The following is an 11,544-nucleotide window of genomic DNA, read 5'->3' as shown; positions in this document are numbered from 1 at the left end:
TGGGAATAGCAGAGAAAATAAAATATCCCACAAGTAATGTGGAACATGGATTTTTTTAATTCCCATTTTTTATTTATTTGTTTTTTTTTTTCTTAAACTCCCAAATAAAATGGGATTTCTGATTGCCAGTTAAAATTTTATTGAATCGTGTGTATTCTTAGCAATATTATATCATTATACTTGGTCTGAGTTTTAAATTGAAACGATTATTTTTCTACTGCCGCGATTAGCTGGCAACCAGTCAGGGGTGTACCACGCCTCCTGTCCGTTGACAGCTGGTATAGGCGGCAGCACCCCTGCGACTCTTGAGAGCTTAAGCAGCTCAGATAATGGAGGGATGGATGGGATTCTACTTTTATAATTGCTCATTTTTTACTTCTGCATAGTGTCACTATTAAAAAAAGACTTGTTTTAGTTGAAGTTGGGCATTGTGTAAGATTTTAAACAAAAAGTGTAATGGATGCAGCATAGAATTAATAAATAACAAGTAATAAGTGAATGGCAGATTAGTTTTCAATGATAATAGAAAACTAATAATATTTGTTTTGACCTGACATCTGTTATGTTAAATCTCAGTCAAACGAGAGAACGATTGAATTGGCGCATCAACTTTTACAGTACATTAGTTTGAAGCTTGTCAGATAACAGAGAATACCAGACAGATAAGAGTGTTAAGAGTGAAAAGGAGAGATTATGTTAAGAGTGAAAGAATAAAATCATAATGAGGTAGTTGGGAAACATGTACTCTGACACTGTTTTGGTTAGGGTGTCACTTTTAGTTACAGTCAATGAACGCTAATGTGAGTGGATCCAACTAAGCACATCACACATAAACACGGCACATATGTTTCGAATGATTTGCGATGTACTTGATCATCAACCTCATTGCTCGTTTTGCCTCAGGTCACCTAATTGTCCATTGACTATGGCAACCCCTCCCCCAACTGGAACTGGAGCGTAGATTTCCACTGATAGCTTGGAAGCAAATGTAGACTGGATGGGATTTCCACCTGATTTAACGCCACACTGTTTTTATACACAGATGTGGAATAGAAAAAAATACTTGTATTCATTGTACAGTCCTATTCTGGGACATTGTGTTCGGTGAGTTCAGGCCCATAGCCTATATGGACAAAAGTGTCATACTGTATAACCGATTGGGTTTTTATGCTATTGTTCCCAGTAAATATCAATTCCTCATCCTTTCATGACATTTTGTAGGATTCCTTGCTTCCAACTGGTGTGATGAAAAAAAAACAGACAACAAAGTATGAAGACTTTGGTGAAAAAAAAAAAATTAAAAAATGAGAAAATTGTGGGTGGAGGCACGGTAGCCGACTGGTTAACAAGATAGCTTCACAGTTCAGAGGCGCAGGGTTCAATTCCGGCTCCGGCCTTTCCGTGTGGAGTTTGTATGATCTCCCTGTGCCTGCATATGTTTTCTCCAGGTACTCCGGTTTCCTCCTACATTCCAAAGACATGCATGGCAGGTTTATTGAACACTCTAAATTGTCCCTAGGTACGAGTGTGAGCGCGGATGGTTGTTTGTCTTTGTGTGCCATGCAACCAGTCCAGGGTGTAACTCGCCTACTGCCCGAAGATAGCTCGGATAGGCTCCAGCACTACCCCACAACCCTTGTGAGGAGAAGCAGTACAGATAATGGATGGATGGATGGAAAACTCTGGGTTGAAATAGAAATTGGCAAACATTTATACACGCACACTGCAATCTCATTTGAAATGTCTTCACAGAAAATTTGAAGCGAGGCTCCCCAATTAACAAAAATTAGTCCCCACCATTTCCAAAAACTTCTTCAAAAGTTGCTAATACACTGCAGGGGATGCACTGTGATTTTGGAACATTTGTAATTTTCTGGGAATGAACATATCTTCAAAACTGTCCTTCTGTCCCGGGGGGAGCACTGCCCTCACTTTTTGAACAGTCCTGGGTTCATTTCAGGTCGGTAAAACAGACATTCTTCCAGAATAATCATTCCTTGAGATAAATCTTTTAATTTGGGCTAGCTCATGCAGCACAACCATTATGCATTCATATGCCATCTTCAGTACAATATGTCACCCTATATGAACCATATTTGAAGTAGCCTGCCAATTTTGTGTTGCACATAACACAGCCAAATGCTGGTTTGTCGTAGTTATTACAGAAATTAAATCATTATATATAATAATATATCATTAATACGTTTAAAATGGCCCACATGGACAGTTTGACTTTAGGATTATGTTTTTACAAGTCTTTATATTGATGGCAATACAGAGGTTTGTTCCAACAATTTCTGTATCCTATTAGAAGACTGCGGATCTTTACAGTACATATAGTGGGCCTTACAGTACACATTAGGCAGCATATCAAATAAACATTCCATTTAGTGTAGAATGCTTTTGAACATATTCAAATGCATCATTATCTCTCCTTGTGATGCAAAGTGCTGATTTCCCCTTTCCAACAATTTGGGCGGTTGTGGGGCCATTAGATTGTGGCGCCATGCGCCATGCACACCATTACCTTTGTGATATATTGACAAAAAACAAGCGAATACTAGAAGTGAGATTGTATGATTTGGGAAGATAAATCACACCAGACACTGTAAAAATATGTTCATGAAAACCCTAACCTGAAATCAAGCCCAAGTCATCATACACACTCAGACACACAGGTGATTACTTTCTTATAATCTGCAGTTTAATCAAATACTGCTGTGAAGCTGAACACATTTGTCATGAGAAACATGGTCTTTCATCACCTTGTAATTACTCAAAAAACCGAGAATTAAATAGAACCTTCCAGGCCCATTACACGTGACATGATTATAAATAGGCAGAGAGAAAACTGGGGAGGTCTACAGTCATAGATGCAGCTCAGAAAAAGTGCAAACATCTTTTGGAAGTTTTTGTGGGAACTTTTCCCTCCTGCAGACTTGCATTGTTTGACAATAAGATGCTGGTCATACGGGAACGATTGTAACACATGGGACTCCCTCAATGTCATCAACATTGCAAACTTCCTGAGAGGATGCATTTTCTCTGCGTCTGTAACACCTTCAAGTGGCTAGAGTATATGATGACAACATATGTTGTTGACTTTCGTCCTTGTTTGTTTTGAGTGTCAGTCGTGAAACAGGGCCTTGTGTGGTGTGACAGCAAGGTAGGGTGTAAAAGCAGGCAGGGAGGCTGCAGCCTTGAGACGCTCCTCATAAACAGTTTCTGTGGATATAAACACTGTCGTGCAGACTGCGCGCAGCAGGGGTGTGGGTGAAAGCAGATTGTGTGTTCACGTCGTGTCAAATGGTCTGACTGCTGAGCTCAGTGTGAAGCTGATGTTAACTTCATGGGGTAAAAAGTTACAAAACAAAGCAGACACTTTTGGAGGCAATTAAGCTTCAATCATAATTCTTGAGCAACAAAACTGCACTCTAATGGAATAGAGTTGTCACCACGCACATCATTAGGTATAGGATCGTTTTGTGCATCTAATGAACTGGCGAAAGTGAATTACATTTTTTTTTGTTTGTTTGCATTTGAATCCCATTGCGGACAAACAGGCCAAAGTCTTAACCATCATGGCCCAATAAGGCTATTACCTCTGATTTGATTTGTGTATTATTCATTTCAATCAATATAAACCACTTGAAACATACAGTAGAATGGTGTTTCCTGCAATTTTTACTCAGCAGATTTTCTCAATTGATAAAACACTAAATCCTATTGTCTGAACCAAATGCTCAACGGCCTGAACTCACAGATTGAATCAGTGACTCTTTGGGCAAAATCTTAAGCACTTATGGCAAATAGTCTTTCACTTAACGTGTTAGTGCTTTTCCAGCCATTAAGGCACTCAAAGTGCTTCCACTGACTTTGCATTCTCTTTCTGCTGACACAGCATCAGGAGCAACTGGGGTTTCCATATCTTGCTCAAATCCATTTTGGCAAGGTCACAAGGGCCAGAAATCAAACCCACAACCTTTGGGTTGGGAGACCTCCACTCTACCACAGAGCCGTCACCTGTTCAGTCACAATTTAGCAACACAAAAACCAAACCGGTTTGTTTGTTGTTGAAAACTTTGAATTCAGTCGGTTGCATTTGTGGTGTTCATCCATCCGCCCATTTTCCAAACCGCTTATCCTTACTAGCGTCATCATCCATAATTCCAAGATTTCCAGACTTTGTTGTAATGCAGCTAGCATTTGCTTGACTGGGATATACAAATGGAAAGTCATTCAATTTAGCACTATCATATATCATGTACCCCCCTCAAACAACAGTATGTGCTTTGAAGAGCCATTAACTTGAATTATAGATAAGTACATAATAGCCTTGTAATTAGGATTTTTGCACTTCATATGCCATCATGTGCAGCATATACAAACTTTATGAAACATTCAGTATGTCTCGTTTCAGAGGCCAAATCAGTCCATATTTTATTTATGATCATGTCTCAACTGATTGTGCTGTCCAATTTCCACTTAAATTGATGAATTTATTATATCAAAGCAAGAATACAATTGACTGAACGGAGGTTGGTTAACCAAAGTTAGGTGTTTCGCCAAGCGCCACTGATTTAGGCTAAGAAACACATTTTGTGCCCCCAATGTAAATTGAAAGAACCGGTCCTACTGTCTAGGGCAGGGGTTGGCAAACTTTTTGATTGCTGGGCCACAATGGGTTCTAAAATTTGACTGAGGGGCCGGACCTCAGTGTTTTGGTAACCTCACCTCATTGGAGAAAAAAAAATTCATCTAATTTTAAATGATAATGAACAAAAGCCTTCCAACAAATATATGTCCCTGACACATCACCGTATTTAAAAAATAAAACATTAACGAGGTTTATTTATTTCATTTTTTTTTTAAGTTCGGCGGGCCGGATTCAAGCCTTTAATGGGCCGCATGTGGCCCCTGGGCCATAGTTTGCCCACACCTCGTCTAGGGTGACTTCAAATCCCGCCACCCCTCACTCCACAATGCAGTGTCCTTGGCCCACAGTTTAAGGAGAAATTTGTGGATGCGCTTTAGCAAGCACAATTTGTCGAAGACTTTCCAGTGTCCTACATCCTAATATTTCAATAAGATGCTATCTGATTAATACCATCATGGCATATTTATTGCTGTCATAAATTACTGTTTCGTTCAGTATAGCACAACAACTTGAATGCCAATGTGATACATCACCAAATGAAAGATCATTCGAGACGTTGGCTCAATTCAGACTGTTTTTTCACTTTTCAGTTCCACTTCAACATAGTACAGTGTTAAACTGCTAAAACCAAGCACTGAGACAAACCGAGATCTGATAACAAACGACAACAATGGAGATCAACTGGCAAGGCGGCAAATTCAATCCAAGAGGTCAGGAACAAAATTTTAAAAATCAATACACAGTAATAACTGGAAGTTCCTTTTTTTTGCAAAAAGAAAAGCGTCAGCAGAGGATATAAAGCCATGTCGAGATGAGTAAATATCATGTAATGCAAAAGGGAGAAAAGTGTCCCAACATCCACCTGTAACATTGTCATTCATCAGTTTGTTGAGCTCGGAAGGATGCTCGAAAAAGAATTTCCAGAGACACAAGCAGCAAGAGGGAGTGAAATGATATTCATATTCATGGCACACACAAGCAAAATGAGCAAAACATCTGAGTCTGCCAAAAAGTGGTCTCGCCAGTCTTCAAGGACAAAGAAACTTCTGAGATTGGTTTGAGTCATCCACTCAATCTTCACGTCAAACTAATGTGCTGTGAATGTGTCGAAATTGCGTGCATTGATGCCAAATCTTAAACAATATCACTGCGTAAAAACAACCTTCCTTGTCTAATATCAATGCCATCCACCCCAGGGTGCTCAGAGACACTGAAAATCAGGCCATATTATGAGAGGGAAAAAATAAACCGACAAAACAAGACACAAATAGAACACATCCATGCACATATAAGCAAAAATAGTAAAACCCTAAATCGTTCTCTCTGAGCAAATATGAGTGGGCACATGACCCGTAATCCACAGTGATGAAGTAATCTGAGTGAATGTGCATTTGGATTATCAATCTGGGCCCCTCTAATCTGAAATGAGAGCATGTGGAAGAGCCTCTGCATTTCTGTCAGAATGCAGCAGTAATCCATAGATGATCATGCCTAGGAATAGTGTAGTTTTCCCAATCTTTGAATCCAAGTTATCAGTTAGAATGTAACCCAACATGTTTCTACAGACAAGTCATCATTAGCTCCTCCTAGAAAACAACTGCCTGAGAAAAAAAAATGAACCAATGGTGCCCTATACAGAATATGACAGTTGACAATTAACAACAATAAAGTAAAATATTTGTGATAGTATTTTTAATGACATTTAAGAATGTACAGTCTGACCCAACACCAACACATTATATTAAGACCTTTGCAACCTAAAGCGACAGGACCTGTGAACATGTGTACTCATATTTTATCCACAGCCTCAATAAGTCACTTTATTATCCTCTTTATCAACCTCCAAATTCGACTCATTTTGGCATCAGGTTATATGAGACTCACGAGAATTAACTAGCCACATGCAATATCCACTTATAGTTAAGCAAAGATAAAGTTGTATTGATTCATCCCTCAGTGTAAAAAGCAGCAATAAGAAATGGATGAATGCTTCCTTCTGAAAGCAATTCATCTCATCTTGATCGATCTCATTAAGTGCATGCAATGTGGAGTAAAATTATTTTCTATATTGTGTTCAATTTAAAATAAATGGATTGATGGATATTGACTTATATTAGAAAGCAGTAGTTTTCCTTATCTTAGTAAACAGGACTGGCATCTCTATTTCAATAAACATGCTCTCGTGTTTGAAATAACTTACATATATATATATGCGTGTGTGTGTGGGTGTGTGCGTGCGTGCGTGCGTGTATGTGTAAATTATATTCACACTGTAATTTTAAATCACTCCAACAATGTGATGTTCTGGTGCCACCTAGTGCTGACAAAAATAAATATGTTGCAGTACAGTGACAAGGAGATATCTGTACTTTATATTTTATTCAGCACAGTTCACTGGAAAAACCTGCATGAAAAAACAAATCCACACATTTTAAATGTTTTTTAGGTAAAGTTCATAACTTTCATATGCTCATATGAATTTATATAATGTGGCACAGCACCAAAATAAGAAAAGGAACTCAAGACTATGCATCATGAAATCAAGAATAAACCAAAGCTTTAATGTTTTTCATCCCAAACAATGATAGCCAAAAGTGATAATTTCACCATTGTATTCCAAGTATGGATCATAGCCCTAATTGATTTACATTTCCGTAAAAACTATAAATCGCCTAAATTAAAATAGTCTCTTAAATCACTTGCTCTCTTTTCCCTCCTTATCTTTGCTCTTGTCCCGTGGTATGCGGCCCATGTTGTAAAACTCCTTGTTTGGTCGCATGTCAGTGAGGTGGGCGAGCCGGTTCGACATGGCGAAGAAGGCGGCGATGGCGGCAATGTCCCAGGCGTCCTCGTTGTCAAAGCCCACTTCCTCTAAGGACTTAAAGTGCTGCTCAGTGATGGTGTCTGCGCGGCACACGGCCATCGCAAAGTCCAACATGGCGCGCTCTCGCGGTTGCAGCTCTGCATTCTCATAGTTGACCACCACCTGAGGGAGAAGTCAGAGGGACATCATGAGGATATTCTCATGTGACGCAATATCAGCAGAAAACTTATTTTAGAGTGAAACATGCTTTATAATTACAATATATGAATTGGGATTTATCAGGTAAATATTAACAACAATGGCATTTATATTCCCCCTTCTAACACACCCTGAGAGAAACAAATTTGGACAGAGCTAAGAGAAGTATGTACACTACGGTTTCTGACTCTGCTCCTTACAAAGTAGAGTCTAGGGCTGGGCGATAAACCGAAAATTTACCGTTACCGAAATTTATTACAATGACCGAAATCATTTTGCCCATGTCGGTAAATTCGGTGTTTAAAAAAAAAAGAAAAGCCTTTTCTGTCTGCGGCAATGTTCATGCCCCTTTAAGACCGCTACAGCGCCTCTAGTCACGTGACTCCACCCGTCTGATCGAGAAAGAAAACAGACGTCGCTGTCGTAGCCGGCGATTCAAATCCAGAAGCTTTTTCACCACCCACAACACAACCATGCTGTGCTGAAAGTTCAAAGTGAGAAGCAAGGTTCCACAAGTGACAACAGCCCATTAACGGAGGCGACACCATACGAGAGAACGTCTCAGAGGTGGACGCGATAGCCTAGCACATAGCTAAAGATAAAGCTCCTCTAGTTACAGTGGCGCGCACAGGATTTAAACGCGTCATGAAAGCCGTATTTCCCGATATGGAATACATCGGGCCGGGAGCTTAGACATGTCAAGCATTTTGCATCTACATCCGACTTGTGGTCGGGTCGCAACATGGATCCCAGATTGAGCCTGACTGTGCATTACATAGACGACAAGTGGTGACTGCGCACCAGAGTACTCGAGACAGCACATTTTCCCCGATGATGCACACTTGTTTATTTGGCTTGCGTTGACATTTCCTTTCATTTTATTTAGCATTTTTTTGTTTGGCATTATTTACATCATGACAGCATCTTGGCGCAATCTATTTGCAGAAAAAGATTTTGCAAGAGGTACCCTTTTTCTTTGTGACATTGTTCAAGTCATGCAAAGCAAGGTATTTGGAATGTTTATACAAATGATTTTTGTACTTTTATTTTTCATAGAAAGTAATGTGTACCAATTGGTCAATTAAAAAGAAACGGTCAATATGCATTTCCTGCATTTATTTTGATTTTCGTCCACGGGGAGGGGGGGGGGGATTTATCGTACATTTATCGTTATTGAGGTAAAATTGCTCAATTTCTCGCGATATTGATTTGAGGTCATATCGCCCAGCCCTAGTAGAGTCCATCTAATTGTCAATGTTTGATTTTGTGTTCCATAATATACAAATAGATCTGTCTTAAAAAATAATAATAACACTTCAATTATCACAAACAATAGACTGCTACTGGTGCTACCTGGTCTGAGAGGGTCGGGTTCTTTGAGTAGATGCGGTGAAGTGCACTGTGAGAAACCACACAGTAAAGACACTTATTATGGATGCTGGTGGCCACCACAATTAGCTCACGATCTGCCTTGGTTAGACCACCTGGAAGACAAAACAATCTCAGTATAATACTGATCAAAACAAAATGTGACTGCATTAGAATCATAAGTGTGCAATTCAGAGATATAGGAGGGCAACATACTTTAGTTTTTTCCCCCGCCTGATTTTGTACATTGTAATTAGTTTTAAGGTATATATCTGATACCTAAAGAAAGGTATGTACAGTATCTGTTTTTCTCAATCACAACCAAAAATTTAGATTTTCTTTAATTAAAAAAGAAAACAGTAGAACCACATATTTTGGGACAGTGACAATTGTGCACCAACTGTGTGACCACTGGTTGATTTCATGGATAAAATAATATTTCTAATTTAACAAAAGATAGTCGTAATAGAATGAAGTTAAAAGTGCAAAAAACATTTTGTTTACAGAAAAATGCATGCAAACTAATCATAAGAAGCTTCATCATGCAACAAGATAATGAAGAAATCAAAAAAAGAACAAAAGAAACACTGCCAAAACAACAAAAGACTTAATCAGGGGGACAAAATGTAAGGTCTTAGACTGACCAAGTCAAACACCAGACCTTAACCCAATAGAGTCTGCATTTTATCTCCTGATGAAGAGACTGAAGGGACCCCCCCCTCCAGGGAACTCCCCCCCCCCCCCCAAAAACAAAACAAGAACTGAAACAGAGTGCAGTAAATCCAAGACGTAGTTGTAAGGCAAATCTTGTATACTATCTGTATACAAGACTAGTTAGTACATTTTCACTTAATGTCCACTTTATATCGTGTATATGCAAATACTGTATTTCCCATTATTAGAACATGCACACACCTGTCTCCTTGCTCATGAGTTCATTGTAGTAAGAGAAGAAAGCTCGAAACTCTGCAGGTCTGTGAGAGAGGGCTTTGAAGACATTTGGTAAGAATCCGCCCTGTAAACAAACGTGTTACAGTGAAAAGAAATAATGCACTTACATAACGTGGCGCGGGTTTTTTTGTCTACCTTGGACTCTACTTCATCCATAAGTTCTACTATATCATAAGGCAAGTCTTTTTTGTAAGGAACTGGATAGCGGCTGATTCTCTCGGGAGGATCACTTGAGAAAGGTCTTGCCCCGGTGGTGGTCTCCTCCGCTCGCTTGGCCAAAAGCATACAGCCCAACCGCGGAGATTTCTGGACGCAATCAAGCACGGTTACAAGAAACACCGAAATATTACACGTGGAACAGATTATTTGACTGACAACCTACAATATGACTGGATACCAGTAAGAGCCTTCGGACGAAGATACTCGCCATTAGATCCTGTTTTTATTTATACCAAGCAAATAGAATGAGGGGGTTGACGAAGGCAGATCGACTTTCCACTCAGTCGCTAGTCAACAGTTTCAGTACATATATTTTAATGTTGGTCGATGCAATATGCCTTACAGTCCATACCTCTAAAAGTGTTACTTTTTTCAAGAGTCAACCCAGCCAATCGCAGTAGCGTGTTATGGGTACGCCTGTGGTTTCGCACGCTCATGCTGGTGAAACAAAGGTGCGGACTAAAAAAAACTAATTAAAAAACAGAGGGGTGTTCTAAACATTTAATTTATTTGAATGTACGTGAACACTCTGACATTACTGTTTTATTTTGTTTTCCCCTTGACACTATCATAGTTCCAGTTTGTCCATTTCTGTAATTGTTTTTGTCTCAATAAAGATATGGGGGTCAAAGGGGCGGTCTCGCCGTGCGTCACTTGCATATCGTGCGCTGTGTTTACGTCTTTCAGTCTTGCTTTACGGTACTTGCTGGCGGCGTCAAATGTTTTTTTTTAACATATCTTTATTTAGAGACAGCCATGATACAAGAACAACAGCACTGGGTAGACAAAGTTAAGAAAATTACACTACGAAAACATAAAGAGTTCATAAATAGTAATACAGAGTCTTCTGTCCTTTCACATTTGCGGATTGTTTAATCGTTTTAATAGATCGTTTGACTTAATTTACAAACAAAAAGTAGGACTCTGGTTTATACATCTACATTCATATGTCCTTTAGTCAATAATATAATAAGATTGATTATGTAAAATGTTTTTATTCACAGCTGGGTAGTCATTAAAGCCAAACTATACCCCCGCCCCTCCCAAAAAAAAAATAAAGGGAAAGACGTGGCTCTGAAATAGCGAAAATAAATTTAGAAATTTCTAACATTTCACCGAAATTGCGCAATTCTGAAGCTAATTCAACACACCTCGGGAGATTCTTCCCAAAAAGAGCAAATAGTGTCAATTTACCCCAAATCGTGGAATACTTCAAGGCTGTCCGGCCTTACCATATGTTTTTATTTGGTGTACTCAACTCCTCACCTGTTATGTAAAGAAAAGTGCTCTTCAAGGGATATCTATTGCAGGCAGAGAAATCTTAGTT

General features: G+C 39.2%; 1 protein-coding gene across 3 annotated transcripts; it reads right to left on the bottom strand.

Annotated features, from left to right (window-relative positions):
* Nucleotides 1–7,197: 7,197 nt before the first annotated feature.
* On the bottom strand, nucleotides 7,198–10,799 carry LOC148338067 (uncharacterized). Of its 3 annotated transcripts, none has more exons than XM_088294242.1 (5): nucleotides 10,381–10,799; nucleotides 10,106–10,304; nucleotides 9,963–10,034; nucleotides 9,033–9,163; nucleotides 7,198–7,643 (listed from the first exon to the last, which is right to left on the bottom strand). In XM_088294242.1, exons 1-5 carry the CDS (start codon nucleotides 10,426–10,428, stop codon nucleotides 7,353–7,355), a joined length of 741 nt encoding a protein of 246 aa, XP_088150368.1. In that variant the 5' UTR covers nucleotides 10,429–10,799; the 3' UTR covers nucleotides 7,198–7,352. The 3 variants fall into 3 exon arrangements, with proteins under 3 accessions (XP_088150368.1, XP_088150367.1, XP_088150371.1); XM_088294241.1 differs by having other exon boundaries at nucleotides 9,963–10,062; nucleotides 10,134–10,304; XM_088294245.1 differs by having other exon boundaries at nucleotides 9,963–10,062; nucleotides 10,134–10,304; nucleotides 10,570–10,799.
* Between the last annotated feature and the right edge of the window lie 745 nt (nucleotides 10,800–11,544).

Source organism: Idiotropiscis lumnitzeri, chromosome 4 (assembly GCF_059441095.1).
Source record: "Idiotropiscis lumnitzeri isolate Australia: NSW breed Sydney's pygmy pipehorse chromosome 4, RoL_Ilum_1.0, whole genome shotgun sequence".
Lineage (NCBI taxonomy): Eukaryota > Metazoa > Chordata > Actinopteri > Syngnathiformes > Syngnathidae > Idiotropiscis > Idiotropiscis lumnitzeri.
Note: the sequence above shows the minus strand (reverse complement) of the source record. Positions and strands in the feature narration are given on the sequence as shown.

Bases quoted from the DNA above. Each gene is read 5' to 3' on its own strand.
- LOC148338067 (XM_088294242.1), bottom strand. From the start codon at position 10,428: ATGGCGAGTATCTTCGTCCGAAGGCTCTTACTGGTATCCAGTCATATT. The intron at 10,305-10,380 runs GTAGGTTGTCAG...GATTGCGTCCAG, and splicing joins TACTGGTATCCAGTCATATT to AAATCTCCGCGGTTGGGCTG. The intron at 10,035-10,105 runs GTAAGTGCATTA...ATGTCTTCAAAG, and splicing joins AAAAACCCGCGCCACGTTAT to CCCTCTCTCACAGACCTGCA.